Source organism: Cygnus olor, chromosome 26 (assembly GCF_009769625.2).
Source record: "Cygnus olor isolate bCygOlo1 chromosome 26, bCygOlo1.pri.v2, whole genome shotgun sequence".
In the NCBI taxonomy this organism is placed as follows: domain Eukaryota; kingdom Metazoa; phylum Chordata; class Aves; order Anseriformes; family Anatidae; genus Cygnus; species Cygnus olor.
In genome coordinates this window covers 2,163,501-2,179,863 of record NC_049194.1, presented here as the reverse complement: position 1 = coordinate 2,179,863, position 16,363 = coordinate 2,163,501, and the positions used below count along the sequence as shown (strand labels likewise).

The following is a 16,363-nucleotide window of genomic DNA, read 5'->3' as shown; positions in this document are numbered from 1 at the left end:
TTTTCCTTTTGTTCATTCAGATGTAACTTATTTTTAGAATGCCTGGGTTTTGCTGTCCTCAGCCTCTTCACGTTGCTGTATTTAATCACCAAAGAGAGTTGCCAACACCTTTTCCAATATTCTTCCAACTCAGCCTTGTCTCAGCCAAGTAGTGCCCTTCTACAGTGTAGTAGGGAAGTATGCTAATTTGTTTCTGTCATGGGCTGTTATACTTTAATCATGAGCAGACTTTCTCACCTCTGAACCTGAACCCTTAAAAATCTGTAACTGTCTCAACAGTATCTGTAAGACTATCTTCTGAGTAATATTTTTTTGTCTCTAGAATGGGCAAATCCATGTTGGCTACAAGGATCTGGCGGAAAATTACCAGCTTCTAGTTACAAATCTGGCCAAAAAAAGGGAAGAGAAAGAAGTCAAGCTGGTTTTGAATCTTTTCCAATCCCTTCTGGATGAATTCATCAGAGGATATACAAAAAAAGAGGAATCTGAACAGCCCAAGGTATAAAACCCACTCTGCAACTGACTTGTGGGATGACTAAATAATGTTACTCTCCTTGGCTAAGGAACTTGTGTTACCTCAGAAAGCTTTTTGATGACATCATCCTTCATTATTTGGGAAATGTTTTCCATAAACAAATCACATGCGTTACAGGTTGTGAATGCTGATACGTTATTATGGAGTGGTTCATTATTTAACTTGTTCTTAATATTTTCAAAATCTTTAAATGTTTTTGCATTTTATTTGGTGAAAACTTAAGCCTTCTCTGAAGGTTTTGGAGGTGAAATTGCCTTGTCGTCAGGCTGTGAGCTCAACTGACTTTCTAAAAGTTCACGGTCAGCATGAGCTCAGGCAAGCCTCATACAGGTTGAAGCTGCAGTGTGGTGTCTAATGCCTGGAGGTGGAGTAGAGTCTGGTAAACTGAGTAGGGGAGAAAAGGGAATGAAATTTGTGGATTTCAAAGGCTAATATCAGTTCTGTACTTTACTGCAGCAAACCAAAGCCCAGAAGAAGAAACGAAAACAAGATCGTTCAGTAAGTACTTTTCTTCTTCGATGTTCTGAGTCCTCAGCTGTACTGGAGCAACACAGGAAACGCTCTTGAAAGAGCATGATAAGTTCTGTTTCACTTTGCAGTATAAATCACTTACCTCTTGTATGAAAGTATGACCCAATATAAAACTCTTAAAATTCTAAAAGTGTTTCCAAAAATCAAAGATCTTGCTTATGCAGGGATAGGTGGTACTCTGGCATCTTGATTGTCCATAGCATCTTTCTCAGTCACGGAACTGTTTAAAACTATCCAGCTGCTAAAATATTAATAACAAACTATAGCTAAAGCATTGTGCCGATGAACTTTAACAAAGGCAGTAGGTCAGTTATGAAATGACCCAGCAAACCCAACTACCTTAGGCTAGGGTGAAATTTGGTTTCAAGGTCAAAGCCATCAGCTGTAATTGCAAAAAGAAAACTAGAAAATCAAAGATAGGGTATGTAGGTTTGGGTTTTTTTGCTTTGTTTTAAATTAAAAAAAATGGGGGGGGGAAGGAAGCAGGGATGAAGTCCATTAGTTTCTCACTATCTCCCACCAGATTGAAGAACATAATGGCCACGTATTCACAAACTACCAAGTGAGCATTCGGCAGTCATGTGAACACTGCTCATCCTACATCTGGCCCATGGAAAAGGCATGTCTCTGCAGTGGTAAGTTTAAAAAAAGCTCATTCTTATCACGTGCTTTACAAAATCACTGGTCTCAAGTTGCAGCAGGGGAGGTTTAGATTTTATATTGGGAAGAATCTCTTCAGAGAGGGTGGTCAAGCATTAGAACAGGCTGTCCTGAGAAGTGGTGGAGTCCCTGTCTCCAGAGGTATATAGGAGAGGTGTGGGCATGGAACTAAGGGACATGGTTTAGTTATTGGACTCAGTAGGTTGGGTTGATGGTTGGACTTTTGATGATCCTGAAGGTTTTTTCCAACCTAAATAATTCTATGAAAACAGTTTCCTTATAACTTTGGCCGGTACAGATTGAGTCTTACTGAGCGGTATGTGCAGGTTATATACTAAGAGAATAAGACAAGGTACCTAGCATTATAACATGATTTGGAATGTTTGTAACAATTGTTACTCTCTGCAGTTTGCAAGTTGATTTGTCACAAGAAGTGCATGTCCAAAATCCAGAGCAGCTGTACATCCTGTGGAAAAAAGGTAAGAACTACAGATCCGGAGTGCCATACCATGACACCACAGGTGATGTCTGCAAAATACTGTCTTTTTTGCTCAGCAAATAAAGAGCAGATGTCCAGAAACTGAATAAACTTTTCTTAAATGGTTAAGTTCCTTTCTATGTTTGCATATAGTCAAAGCCAGGCCCAGTAGTTGTAGAAATGGAACACTCTTCATTAAAAGGTGATGATCAAGCTAATTTCTGAACAACTCCTTTAGAGTGTGTGTGCTGCATTAGACAAACTGTTTAAAAAAAAGTGTACCATACAGTTTCTTTGCTGCTTTCCTTTGATCCTAAGGTATATTTCCTTACTAAAGCTCGTAGAAAGCTAGAATAAAGCATTCAGCTTTTTTTTTCTGGACGCATAAGTTAATTGTAACATGAAATAACAGAATTTTCTAGCTTTGGGAACAGGCATTCACAGTGCTTGATCTACATAAATTCCAGAATGAACAGGATACAGAACCACGTCACTTTGGAGTATGTGTGAGTTCCCTGACCAGTGAGAGAAATTCAGTCCCCGTTGTCATGGAGAAGCTGCTGGAGTATGTGGAGATGCATGGCCTCTACACAGAAGGCATTTACAGGAAATCAGGATCAGCAAATCGTATGAAAGAGCTGAAGCAGTTGTTGCAAGCAGGTCTGGCAATGTTGTCCATGCTTGACTTCCTTGCATGCCAGTTTTCCCTGCAATTCTTTTCTATTCTGAAAGTATCTGCCACTTGTTAATGTCTTTAAAACAGCTTTTTGGTGGGCATGTTTTCAACTTGAAATCTATATTCCTTTTTCTGGCTGGCAAAAGCTACTCTGTAAATATAAGTGCCTATCAGCAGATTTTTTTATTTTTTCCTTCTGAGTTACCACTCAGTTGCCCATTGTATTCATCAAAGAAATGAACTACATTAGAAAAAAACATTTCGTTTCAGATCCAAACTCAGTGAAACTGGAGAATTACCCTATTCACACTATTACGGGCATCCTTAAGCAATGGCTTCGGGAATTACCAGATCCACTAATGACCTCAGCACAGTACAATGATTTTCTTCGTGCTGTAGGTAGGTTATAGAAATGCCTGAAGCAATGTGTTTTTCCCCTTTGTCAGTATTTACTTGGTAAAATAATCTATAAGATGCTCTTGTTGGAAGAAAGCTGTTTAGCCAGTTGATTTACAGCAATGATTTTAAACGTTTTATGTAAAAAAAAAAAAAAAGGGGGGGGGATTTTCAGGGCATTTGTCCTCTAGTTTACATGTCCTTGCTTCAGAATTCCTTTTTTTGTAGCTGAATGTCACTATACAATCTCTTTTTCAAAAAACAGCAAGATTCTTAGCTTTTTTCTCCTTGATTCTCCTTGATGTTCTGGACTAGATCTAGATAGATCTCCCTTAGATTCATTTACCTTCAGTGGCAGTAAGGCATCTTAAATATTGTTGGAGATCATGGTGCATCATCTCATGATTGCTAACGATAACAACAGCATCTGAAAAAGTAGGTAAATTGCAGTGCCATTAGGGCTACTTTAACATCCAGTTACACCAATTAGTAAGTGAAATGGTGTCTAAGAAATTAAACTCTTATCTATTGTGGAATGTTTGAGACAGTGTCGGAAGGCGCTTGGCTCCTTTCCACTAGTGTTGCGCAGCAATTATAATCTTGTGCTTTCTCCCCTTGTGCAGAACTACCAGAAAAACAGGAGCAACTCTGTGCCATTTACAGTGTCCTCGAACAGCTTCCACAAGCAAATCACAACACCTTGGAACGACTCATCTTCCATCTAGTCAAGTAATGAGTTCAATTATTTCAGTTGGAGAAAAACTCCATGTGACTTATTTGAGTTCTTAGAAGCCTTCTAAAAGCCTAACCCCCTTGAGCGTGTCAGTGTAGGGATTGTATTGCTGGTTTAGAAATGGAAGAATTGAAGTTGATATTTGTGCTTAAAAACAGACACATGCTTACTTCTACCACCCGCTGTATTTTTATCAACTCTGGTAAGATTTGATACAACTTTGAAGGTAGGCTGTATCCGAGAGATTTAGTGAGTTTTTCTGAACGCCAGGATTCGTGTGGCATAACATATTAAATATGGGTAAATTAGTGACTTGTGGATGATATTATACTTAGTAGGGACTGCATAAGGATTATAAATGCTTGCGCATATGCTAGCGTTGGGAGCAATGATACTGATAAAGGGGCTGCTTTCATCTGAGGAACTTGAAGTTTGAGTGACCCCCCTGAACATAGGGAAAAGTAGTTTTTTTTAAGAGGAAGCACTGAATCACCGGACAGATTTTATACTACTACCACGCTTAACCTTAGTGGCTTTCTGTTCCTTTTTCTTATGCATGAAACCTTCTCTACTTAGTAGGTGTGAAATCCATTTTAAAACACTTGTACTGTTGTATGTACTCAGTACCCAAGGGGCCTCCTTATATCTGTATTAGGGAACTCTGGCAAAGTTTGATCAGATGGCTGATATTCTAGCAAGGCTTGCTTAATTTTTTTTCTAAACATTGAATTTCAGAGTGGCTCTGATAGAAGATGTCAACCGTATGTCACCTAATGCCTTGGCCATTGTTTTTGCTCCGTGCCTCTTACGTTGTCCTGATACCTCAGACCCTTTAACCAGCATGAAAGATGTTTCAAAAACAACCATGTAAGTTTTAGCAGTCTGCTGCAAAGTAGGCCTTCAAAATATCGTGAAAGGCTACTACTGCCACCTGAGTTTGTTACAACCTTATTCATATCAAGCTGAGAAATTGAGGATTGTAAGTTACTGCATACTGGCTCTGCTAGTGCTGACAACTTATATGCCTTTGTCTGAGTCCTTCTACCCGTCTCAAATTTACAAAGCATAAAATAGGATGTTTGTTTACATTGATGTGTTCAGGATTAGTTATTTGTCTAGTATTACGGAAGAGACAAAACTTCAGAGTAGCATAACTCTTCTAACTGACAAAAACATGAGGAACTATGGTTTAGTGTTAAGTTTCATAATCTGTGTTTATATCAGATACTCATGTTAGAAAATGTTCCAACTGATTTTTTCCAGGCCTTTTAAATTCACTGATGTATAAGTCTTATAAATTAGGTTTGTATTTTACATCGATGTAATATTTTGTCGGGGACTGTACACTAAGCATATACATCTTGCTGAGATACCCTACTGTTATGACTTGTACAAACTGACTCCTGCATACTTGGAAACCCCCTTCTGAGTTTTCATTGAATTGAAGAAGGTTTTGGCCTTGATCCTTTTTGTTCTCCTCACCGTCTAGCAGCTCTGGCTCTCTGAAGACCCTCACTGCATATCTGGCCTCCAATGAAAACAGTTTGGAAAATGACAGCTTTTTGTAACTTACCTATAGGGGCATAGAGGTGGAAAAAAGCAGCTGCAGGATCATTTTGTATCTTACAATCTGTACCAGCACAGGGAAATCATTCAGAGAAAGCAGAAGCAGTTAGCAGCCATGGTAATGTCTGTACACTTGCCACTGTTGTGTGGAGTCAGCATGAGAGGTTCTAATTATTCCAGGAAGAGCATGTGCTGTTACCTGCAACGCTCTGTCCTGTTTTGCTTGCTGTGGTGGGTGGACTCTTCATCCTGCTGTCATGCAGTGCTGCCCCTTGTAAAGCAGCACTGGGAGAGTCTGATTGCAGACCATGTGTGCGTGAGAAACATCCCCAAGACAGGAGAGGCATCTCATCCCACCATGGTTGTCCCCAGAGCTTTTATAGCATGAGACTGCTCAATAAACTCTTTCCCTTTTGTCCAGGTGTGTGGAGATGCTGATAAAGGAACAGATAAGGAGGTACAAGATAAAAATGGATGAAATAAATCAGCTGGAAGCAGCTGAAAGCATTGCTTTTCGAAGACTCTCGTTGCTTCGGCAGAATACGGTAAGTTTTGAAATAAACCACAGAACCACACCATCCAGCAGAAAGCATCCCCCTAACTCTTTGGGAGGGGTTGTGCTGCTTTTTTTTCCTGTCCACCCTATTTGGTAAGTCAAAGATTAATTGTGAGATGAGAAGAAAAGGGATTTGGACTTGCCCAAAACTGTAGGTGGCTGCTAAATATACAGCTGTACTGGAGTCTGTTTGATAAATAAAGGGTGCAGGAGTGGGGGTCTGTTCTTATAGTGGTCTAAATCTATTTCCATATAATTCAATCAGTAGGATTAAGATTGTAGAGTCTGTTGCATGGCAAAGGAGTTCCTTCACTCCAGAGATGGATGGTGGACAAAAATATGATGCATTCTATTAGGGCAAATATGCTTTTTTTGTGTTTATTGTACTGTTTCAAAAAAGCAAACACCACCACCACCTTTGACTGATCAGAAGTCACATTATAGTAAATTTGGTCTTTATCTCTCTCTAGCTCTGGCCTGTAAAACTTGGGTTTTCTTCCCCTTATGAGGGGATGCTGGTATGTACATTGCCTATGTTCAGAGTGCATGTTATTTTTTTTTCTCTTAATGGTACTACTGCATGACTAAACTTGCTACATGTGTTGTAACTTGGTTTTAAAAACTCTTGAACAATGGAGATTGCATGTGTTGGTGCAACTTTCTCCCCTGAATGCATGCAGTGCTGCTGACCCGTTCTGCCTTGGCTCTGGTATTTTATAGACATTCTGAATGTAACTTGTATTGGATGTAATAATTTGGCTTCTAATTAACTGCTAAAATTAAGGTTAGTTTGGCAAATCAAACTACTGTGCTTCAAAAAAGGTAACACAGACATCAGGTGAATAGAAAAATAATCTATTACCTTTTGAAACATTTGTATGAATAACTAACAGCTCTTCAATTCCATGAGCCTTTCATATGTCCTACTCATTTGTCTTCCACCTTGGAACTAGCAGACAGTCAGGACTTGAGTAGCTTCTTATGACCAATTCATAAAACTGTCTTGCAGAGTAAAAGCCCACAGATCAAAGGAAATGACAGTAGCAACTCAGAACTGGACTCACTGAATGAAGAAGAGGAAGTTTCTGAAGCTGATAACCGAGAAAAGGAGATTCTCATTGATCGCTTACAGTCGATAAAAGAAGAAAAGTAAGTCACAGCTTTGAAAACCCTTCATCTCTGTAGGTCATGCCCTTTTGCAGTTGGATTTAATACAGACAGCAAAGCAGCATACTTTTTTCACAGAATCATTAAGATTGGAAGAGGACCTCCAAGATCTTCTGGTCCAACCATCCCCCTACCACTGATATCACCCCCTAAAACCATGTCCCTAAATGATCTAGTTAATTATGTTCTGTAGGCCTTTATGAAGGTGAAAAGGAAAATGTAAAGGACTAGGCAAGAAAATTATTATGTAATGACTCTATTCAGGATGGTATACCTCTGAAAGATGTACTGCTTAAATTTGCTCATATCAGAGACGTTTCTAGAGTGCTATGCTCTCTTTTGATGTAGGGAAGATATAACTTATCGGTTACCTGAGCTTGATCAGCGAGGCTCTGATGAGGAAAATGTAGACTCTGAGACCTCAGCAAGCACAGAGAGCCTGCTAGAGGAGAGAACAGGACGGATGGATACCGAAGGTCAGTATTAAGGTAGTGTGTGCTTTTTTTTATTCTACATATTTCACTGCATACAGCCAGCCAGGTGACCAGATGTTATCTGGTCACAGCTGCTTATATCGAATTACACTTTCATGCTTTCAGTGTATTTTTTCTTTAAAGGAATTACACTTTCTGGATTACACTGCCGTGCTCAGAGCTCCAATATGCCTGCCAAAGACATTTGCAAAGTGCCTTCTCTTTTGCAAACCTATTCAAGCTCTTCCTCTGCATCCCTGGCTTCAAGACGCAGACTATCTTTAACGCTGTCCAAGATTAAAGTGCCCCGTCGAACTCCAGTGATGCCAACAGCAAATATAAAGCTTCCTCCTGGGATTTTCAAGTGTACAGAATCTCAGGGAAGGATTTCAGCTAATGAAGAGTCTCAAATAGTGGTGAAACGAAGGGAGCAGCCAGCAAGGCGAACTGATAAAATCCACTCTGTATACATTGCACAAGGGTCTGCAGTGGCCCACGCTCAGGAACTTTTAGATGAATATGAACCAACGGCAAAAGTAAAACGGAGGTTTTCGGACCCTTACTCCCACATTCCCTGTACAGATGAATGAAATACTTAAGCTGTCTGGATTTTCAAAAGTTGACTGCAGCTTTGTTTTTAACCCTTTGGAGGCTGTGGACTTTTCATGTTCTTTTAAGTGGCTGCTGGGGAGACAGCCTGGAAACATACAGTACTGTAAGGGTTAAGCAAGGTTGTTTAAAAGAAATATGCTTCACTTTAAATTAAAACCCTGCAAGGAAGTAAAACATAAAACTTACGTTGAGTAAAATACATGGATTGAGTGTACAGGAAAAAAAAAAAAGTCCCCTGATTCTGCTGCCGTGCCTTTTTCCATTTGCCTTACAATGGACTCTAATGGGACCAACAGTGACTTTGCGTCAATGTGTGTTGCCTTGATTTTTTTATGTTTTTATGACAACTTTGTGTGGTTTACAAAACGGTTAATGTTGTAATAGCCTTAACGGAGACCAAAATATATAAAAACTTTTATTAATACATTGCACTTTTTAAAAATACGTGTTAGTTTATCAATGTTCTTTTGCCAGTACCTGCCTTGCTTAGTGAACAAGTTATTAGATAGGAAGTCACTGCTTTGACTTGCTTTTTGTCAGCGCTTCAAACCACGGTGGGAAAGCTCTCCACGCAGGGGAAGCACTAATAGCAAAACTGGTGTCACCATGAAGTATTTTGGTGCCCTTTGAGCTAAATGCACACTCCAGCAAAGACCTTGTGCTGTGCAGAGCTGTCTCAGCCCTTCACAATTCACATCTGTGTGGTCAAATCCCTCAGGGCAAAGCGCAGTAATGCATAAAACGCTTTAAAGCTGAGCGCCATGTACACATTGTTGTGGAATTTGTCTGAAATCCCTGATGCTAGGTGCTGCTCCTCTGAGAGGGAAAAGCACTCCTGCGGAGGCTGTGTCGATGCCACCCCACTGGGTCTGAGCAGCAGCAGCCTGTGTGGATGCGTGGGGGCGTTTGTTGGTTTAGGTTTGGGATTTTTATTTTTTTTTAAATAGAAACATGCTGAGATCTTTCCAACTCGCCGCCCCTCCCCGCGCCCCGCCCTAAGATGGCACCTCCTCCCGCCCCGCCCTAAAATGGCGCCTGCCTTCCGGGGAGCGGCGCTGAGGCGCTTTCCGGTGGCCCCGATCCGCCATGGCGGCGACGCGGCTGGAGCTGAACCTGATGCGGCTCTTGAGCCGCTGCGAGGCGCTGGCGGCGGAGCGGCGAGACCCCGAGGAGTGGCGGCTGGAGAAGGTGAGGCGCGGCCCGGCCGTCCAGGGTCAGCGCGGCGCGGGGCGAGACCGGCCGGGAAAAGCGGGCGGCCCAGGAGCCCCTCGCCCCTCAGCAGCACGGTTCGCCTTCTCGAAATAAACTGAGGTAGTGGGTGTTTTATAGCGTTAAAACTTAAGCCTTCCTCTCAGGCGTGCTGCAGCCTCTGCCAGGCAGAATGTATCTCATTAATGCTGACAACTAAAAACCTTTTTCTCCCCAGTATGTGGCTGCTCTTGAAGACATGCTCCGAGAGCTGAAGAAGCAGTCCAGGTGAGATGCCCTTTGAAGACCTGAGTGTCCCGCACTGCCAGTGGTCTCCTACCTGTAAGCCAAATGTACCCTCAAGCACCAGGAATATGTACGCTTCCCTGTGGAGATACCTGTCTGTTAAGGGGAAATAGTGTGTATGCAGCAGGCACAATCCAGCACCACGAGGAGCTTTGCAGCTCAGTCATGGTTGCAGACACTCTCCTTCATAGAATCATAGAATGGCTTGAGTTGGAAGGTACCTCAAAGATCATCAGGTCTTGGCCTCACGCAGTGTTCTTGCACCTCTGGGCATGCTGTGGCCTGAGCCATCAGCATCCATAGTGCCCTGGAAAAGGTGACTCGCGGGGGGTTGCAGGACTGTTCCCAGGTTGAGGCTATTTCTTCTTTGAAGAACCATGTGCTGTTTTGTTTTATTTGAAAAGTTACCTAAGTAATAGAAAGTGCTGAGGCTTACAGGTTCTCATAGTTGGTTTTTTTTTTCAATTCTAATAGTAAGCCTGCCCCAGAACTGCTGAATGAATACTCTCGCAAAGTGGACTTCCTAAAGGGACTTTTAGAAGCTGAAAAATTGGTAAGATATATTAGTTCAGCTTGAAAAGACTTTAAAAGTATTCTCCACCGATTTTCTCCTTGTCAGCTTGTTTCTATGTTTCCTTTTATCTTATATCTCAAAATAACACTTGTTTAAAATCTGATCAGGTACTCCCTAATAAAATATGAATGAATATATTGTATTTTGTTAAAAGGGGGTATTGTATGAATTCTGAAACTTCTTTCTTACTTTTCTAAAAAACATAGAATGCATCTTGCCAATACCTTCTATGCTTCTTTGATGTGAAATCTAGGGGCGGGTACTGTCTGTTAGGCCTCATACCTCTTGCACATTACCATGTGGATCTGGAGAGCTACGAAATACTAATAAGCTGATGCTGTCAGTGCTGTTGTTCACATTGACTTCACTGTTTTGTGTGAAGCAGCTGTGGAAGTGCTTCCTTAATATGTTGGTCGCATATCTAGGTGGCCTTGCACTGCAGGATGTGATGTTTGTGACTTTTTTTCATTGCTGCTGCTTACTTATAGAGTTCATCAACTGAAAAGGCACTAGCAAATCAGTTCTTGGCCCCTGGACGTACACCTACAACGACCAAAGAGAGAACCCCAGCTACCAAAACGGTTCATCTGCAGACAAAAGCTCGTTGCACAGGCAAGATGAGGAGTGAGCTGCTTGGTACAGTATGTTTTGGTGCTGCTGCTTCTTTACTGTTAGTTTATAGATTGTCTTGTTGCATTCAGGTGCCTTTGGTGGCTATGCCTCTGGTGTGTCCTAGGCTGGGTGGGGAGTCACCATTATTTTTGGTTTGGGCACAGGCACTGTGCTGCCCTTGGAGGTCTTTGAATACGTTACAAGCATTTTCACTTGCCCGCTGTAATCTGTGTTTTGTTTCTCTTTCTGCTTTCCAGGATCCCTTGGTTATCAGTGGTAAGTTTAATCTCTTGTTCTTTTGAACAGTAGTTGACTTGAGTCTTACAGGGAAAGAAAGAGGAAGATCAGGTATTAGATATTGGCCAAAGTGTACTTTTAATTTAGTGGCTTGCTTCTTTTCAAGATCGAAGATGAGAGGAGGAAACAAAAAAAACATACAACCATTTAATAGGTGAAAGCGTAAGCACTCTTATCAGTGTGGTAGAAGGGATTTGCAGGAACCTATTTTTCCAGAATTCATGCCAAAACAGGTGTTCTAATTATAGCATTAGAAAGGACAGTTTATGTTTACTGTTGCCCCTGTTCTCTACTGCTCCAAGCAAATTACGTGACCGTAGCAGCTCAGAGTAGGTGTTGTTCAATTCCTCTGAAACATGCAGCCATGTTATTCATGTAGGGAACCGGTAGGAATTAATTTGTGGTTTCCATAGCTACTGTTACAGTGGCTGGAACTAGGCCAATCTAACGTGTCCTGAAAGAGAACACCAAGAAAAAGAACACACGGGCTTAAACCATGCCCTCAGGGATATGATTCATCTGTTTTTTTTTCTGTCAACCGAGCGTGTGATCTTATGAGTTCTCTTTTCCCTGTGGAAAGCAGGTAGGCATTTGAAATTCATATTCCCTAGCGTAGAGGGTCAAGTGGGATTAAATCCTTGAACATCCGAAAATCCCTCGCAGAGAACTTGTTTCTTCAGCCTATGATTGCATGGGATTTTATAGTATGCCAAAACACAAATTTTACTTGTTTTCCAGATTCTGAAGAGTTGAACATAAGGAAGCGGAAGTAAGTCAAAATTTCTCGTTCTGATGCTCTGTGCTTTGAGAACTGCTTTGCCAATGACCTTTAAATCACAAACACACTGCCATTCAGGTGAAGTGCCTGTTGGTAGAAACCTAAATATAATGACCAGCTGATATGCATGTTCTTGTCTCGTCAGAGTTGTGGAGTCTGGGGAAACTCTGGGAGATCAATCCACAAGAAAGTACAAATTCCAATCTGTTTTTCCTTGTGCTCTTGCAGAGGCCTTGTGTCTGATGAGAAGCAGTCAGCAGTTGAGCTGGATGCGGTGTTACAGCACCACCAGGACATGCAGGAGAAGTTAGCTGAAGAAATGCTAAGTTTGGCTCGCAGTCTCAAAAACAACACTCTGGCTGCGCAGAACGTGATAAAACAAGATAACCAGGTAGTGCACGTTACAGTGCTAAACTCATTTTTGCATCCTAGAAGGTTAAACTGCAACTATAGTAAAAACAATAGCTGTAACTTGCTTCCAGATTAGATTAGAGTGGGGAGATTTGCAGGCAATATGTCTGCTTCTGTAGTGTAACTGAACCTTTTCTGTGTTGTAAGAAACGGTGGTGAGAACTTTCAAATCGGAATGCCTGAAACTGAAAGGGTTCTGACTCCAGGAGCTGGTAAGCTTCTGTAAATGATATGATATTTGGAACTGCTGGTACTTGACTTTGAAAACCAGAACTCTTTAAAATAAATTAAATCCATTTGTAAGGACCTTGTTTTTACAACTCAGTCACAGGTAGTACAGTCATCCCCACATGATAAGAGTTCTCACCATTCAGGTTTGCCAGCAGCATTTCATCTAAATCCTGGGCAAGCTTAGTGCATTTTATTGCCTGTGTATGTCATCTGATACACCATTTGTTCTCTTTGCCCCCCAGACACTATCGCATTCTCTCAGGATGGCAGACCAGAACTTTGAGAAGCTCAAGGATGAATCTGACCGCCTTGAACAGCATGCAAAGAAATCAGTCAACTGGCTATTATGGATAATGTTAATTGTAGTTTGTTTTATATTCATCAGTATGATTCTCTTTATCAGAATTTTCCCAAAACTAAAATGATTTTTTAAAAACTGCCACAAGTGTAGTTGAAAGGTTCAACTGGTGTGATAACTGTCAGTAATCAATTTTTTGCCACCTGTCATGGCCTGAAAGAGGCTGTCCAAGGTCTACCCTTGCATCTTTCTTGTGCAGTCAGTGGATTCGGTGAAACCATGGGGAGCATTTTCTGTGTTTGGATACTTGGTTCCTTTTTCTACTTAGTTGATAGTGCCTACTGAGGAAAGAACAGAGATAAAGATAGCAATTTACACTGAGCTCTGAACAAGTTTCTTAGCAGATAGATACAGTCCTCTCTTTTTAATGTGGTTGTGGCAAACGTTATGACTCCTGTAAAAGGCATTTACTCAATAGGAATATAAATAGCGCCTAGGTGAAGTCTTTAAAATTGTTTTCTTTTTTTTTTTTTTACCGCTTTACTGTACTGAACTAGGATCTTGCTGCCAACAGGATATTTAATTATGAGGTTGTGTACATATACAGCTGTAGGGTGTAGGAAAAGAACGCTGCTATTGAGTTGCTGGCCTGGCTTGGATTCAGAGTGTGTCGACAGGTAAAATTATTCTCAGGCTCACCTTCTTCCCAGATCAATGTTTGTTTTTGCAGTCGTCTTCAGTTTAGGAGGGCTGAATTTGCATGCAGTTGCAATGTTTGCTCCCCTTTTTGTATGCACAAATGTTCTCGCTCAGCGGCAGTTATGTTGATGCTCTTGCATCAAGAAAACACTGTGACCCTGGCACTGTAGAACAGTACACACAGTACTCTGCATATGGTATAGGCCTCACCTGTACAAATATTTTTTCACTGTAAGAGGAAGGCAAGGGAAGCTGGTATCTTCAAGACAGAAATAAAAAGAAGAAAAAACAGTCAGCCACTACCATTTGAGACAAATTATTCTGGTCAGGAGTTTTCTTGTCAAAGCAGTATTTTTTTTTTAAGAGATTACTGCAAGAAAGTAAAGATTGAAATAAACGAGAGAAAAAATTTTGAAAACTTCAATACTGGAAAAAAAATAGAGCCTGCAATAAAGGTTTCCTGTAACAGTTTAAGAGCCATTTTCGGGAGCTTGTAATAAGATAGAAGCAAACCTGGAGCGTTAATCTGCAAAATGTTGCTGTTTTCATGCATACACTGTTTCACATTGAGGAAGAAAAGAGCAGTCCATGACTCCAAAATGTTTTTTTTTTTGCCATTTCTATTGCTGTCTTTAACCACTAGATGGGGTATTTTAGGCTTTTCTGTTTGGTCATCACAGCAGCCCTAGGCAAAAGGAAGGTGAGGGAAAAGCTCTGTTTGTCACAGCTGATTTCTGATGAAAATTCAGCTGCTGCTTTGAATGTATCCCAGTAAAGGGGACACACTGTTTCAGAATTGCTTTTCGCTCCTTTCAAAAACATTGTGTTAGTGAAGACAATTAACAATTTTATGGAAAGTATTTTTGTTCATTTAACAGCATGCTTCCAATTTATTATGCCAGACATTTATAATTACCAAATGAGTGATTATACAACAAAGTACAGCTTTTTATTTTAGCTACTTATCTGTGTGATAATGCTGATTCCATTCCATAAGCCTATTACTTACCTTCAACTTAATAGAAATTTATAGTTGTAGCAATCCATTTATGGACGTTGCTACTTTATAGTTCATGAAAAACTTCTGGGAAATGTTTGACTTTTCACTGTGCTTCGTTAGTGAATCCTGGGTCACCAAACTATTTTTGAATTCTAATTGTTTACTACTTTGCCCGCAGGCATTTCAGTGCTGAGCTGTTCTTTTACAGCAGAGGTTGAATGCACAACTGTAATTTTTTGTGTGAGATAGTGGAATGATACAACATTAATCCTTCATCGTTGTCTATAACATTTCCCCTTTAATACTTGAAATAAACTTGTTTTTTTCCAGCTTGCAAAAGATGTGGTGCTTCATTGCAGACAAGTTTAAAGCTGAGTTTTGCTACTGACCACGTAACTTTTTAGCGCTTCTAAATTAGGAGCTCAGTTGAAATGAGCCGAGCTGGAAGGGAATTACCAGTGGTAGCTTGCCCCCAGGAAACATTTAGCCCTCCAAGTCAGCAGCAATTCCTTTACAAAGAAGAAAATCAGCTAGTTTAGAAAATCAGTTCAGAAAGAGATACATTTAACTTTTGACCATTGACGTTTCGTAGGTGTTTGTTGTTTTGATGGATGAACTGCCGGAACGGAGATTGAATTCCGTAGCTACTGACACCTTTTGTGATATCTCGCATGACCATTGAGCATAGTGCCTCCAGCACTGCGCTGAGCTGCTGGTTACCTCTGACCCAGTGGAAGAATGTTACCTTCTGCACTGGCAAACCAAACGGATTAATTGCCTCAGTGGCCAGCAATCTGCCTGCGCACAATGACTGCTTTGTCAATTGGCAGTTGCAGCCTTTGCTTTTCTTAAGTTCATTTAGTAATTATAGTAATTCAAAAACACTTTGAAGATTTGTGCCAGTAGTATTTAGAACAAACAATCAGTCATGGCTTTGCGACGTTTCATAGATGGAGTGATAGTTTTTTATTTTTGACTAACGTATGGGTGGTGGTTGTATGATCTGTGACTTCAGACCTCAGCTCAGTTTCACAGCATGGGGCTCAGATGTGCTTCTCTTCACAGGATAATGTTATATATAGAAATGGCTTTCAGAGAGTTGCAAACATTGTGAAGTGAGAATTGCCTAACTTTCCCAAAAGCTTGGGAAATCCAAATGGAGAGATGTTTATCGGGCATAGGGCTGGGCCTTGGTTGGCTTCTTGGCAGACTAGCTACTTTCAGGCAGCAAGTAAAAAAATAATAATAATGTTTTAGAGACTTGGGTCATGTCAGGCTGGTAAATGCAGTGTTTCGGAGACTGGCAGCAACAGTAACTACGGGTCACTCCGAGCTTTTCTGGCAAACATTCCTGGTGACAGACTCTTACATATGATTAAGCTGTGTCTTCAGACACAGCTGGGTTTGATAATTTGGAAGGATTTTCAGAGTAGATAAGATGTCAGAAAGGATTCACGAATGGTAGGAGCAGAATACTGTATAGAGTGGTTCCTATGGCTGGGTAATTTCTAAGCTTGTTTTGCACATATGCTTCCTTGGCTTTATTTTACAAAGCTTCTGTGTATCAGACTTCATAGGTTGTGAGC

The 16,363-nt window shown here is 40.9% G+C and overlaps 2 protein-coding genes across 27 annotated transcripts in view; both read left to right on the top strand.

Annotated features, from left to right (window-relative positions):
• MYO9B (myosin IXB) overlaps positions 1 to 8,825 on the top strand; it is a 46,538-nt gene extending 37,713 nt beyond the window's left edge. For 15 of the 24 annotated variants that reach the window (XM_040537395.1, XM_040537403.1, XM_040537387.1 and 12 more), the window contains 13 exons: positions 323 to 499; positions 992 to 1,033; positions 1,590 to 1,701; positions 2,135 to 2,205; positions 2,672 to 2,864; positions 3,151 to 3,279; positions 3,900 to 4,005; positions 4,745 to 4,876; positions 5,997 to 6,120; positions 6,602 to 6,649; positions 7,141 to 7,280; positions 7,647 to 7,774; positions 7,916 to 8,825. In XM_040537395.1, coding sequence (XP_040393329.1) covers positions 323 to 499; positions 992 to 1,033; positions 1,590 to 1,701; positions 2,135 to 2,205; positions 2,672 to 2,864; positions 3,151 to 3,279; positions 3,900 to 4,005; positions 4,745 to 4,876; positions 5,997 to 6,120; positions 6,602 to 6,649; positions 7,141 to 7,280; positions 7,647 to 7,774; positions 7,916 to 8,361 — 1,848 coding nt within the window. In that variant the 3' untranslated portion in view covers positions 8,362 to 8,825. Of the gene's footprint in view, positions 1 to 322; positions 500 to 991; positions 1,034 to 1,589; positions 1,702 to 2,134; positions 2,206 to 2,671; positions 2,865 to 3,150; positions 3,280 to 3,899; positions 4,006 to 4,744; positions 4,877 to 5,996; positions 6,121 to 6,601; positions 6,650 to 7,140; positions 7,281 to 7,646; positions 7,787 to 7,915 lie in introns of all 24 variants that reach the window. The other 9 variants (XM_040537400.1, XM_040537406.1, XM_040537405.1 and 6 more) reach the window with 3 other exon arrangements.
• Positions 8,826 to 9,395: 570 nt separating this feature from the next.
• Positions 9,396 to 15,112, top strand: USE1 (unconventional SNARE in the ER 1). 3 transcript variants are annotated; one of them, XM_040537384.1, is made up of 8 exons: positions 9,404 to 9,571; positions 9,810 to 9,859; positions 10,352 to 10,430; positions 10,940 to 11,092; positions 11,321 to 11,339; positions 12,099 to 12,129; positions 12,367 to 12,529; positions 13,023 to 15,112. In XM_040537384.1, the coding sequence occupies exons 1-8, from the start codon at positions 9,470 to 9,472 to the stop codon at positions 13,203 to 13,205; spliced, it is 780 nt and encodes a 259-aa protein (XP_040393318.1). In that variant the 5' UTR covers positions 9,404 to 9,469; the 3' UTR covers positions 13,206 to 15,112. The 3 variants fall into 3 exon arrangements, with proteins under 3 accessions (XP_040393316.1, XP_040393318.1, XP_040393317.1); XM_040537382.1 differs by having other exon boundaries at positions 9,396 to 9,571; positions 10,940 to 11,339; XM_040537383.1 differs by lacking the exon at positions 9,404 to 9,571 and adding an exon at positions 9,609 to 9,694 and having other exon boundaries at positions 10,940 to 11,339.
• Positions 15,113 to 16,363: the final 1,251 nt, after the last annotated feature.

What these genes read in the sequence shown, in the direction of transcription:
- USE1 (XM_040537382.1), top strand. Translation starts at nt 9,470, where the DNA reads ATGGCGGCGACGCGGCTGGAGCTGAACCTGATGCGGCTCTTGAGCCGC. An exon ending in GAGCTGAAGAAGCAGTCCAG is followed by an intron (nt 9,860 to 10,351) that starts GTGAGATGCCCT and finishes CAATTCTAATAG; the next exon opens with TAAGCCTGCCCCAGAACTGC. An exon ending in TTGAACATAAGGAAGCGGAA is followed by an intron (nt 12,130 to 12,366) that starts GTAAGTCAAAAT and finishes GTGCTCTTGCAG; the next exon opens with AGGCCTTGTGTCTGATGAGA.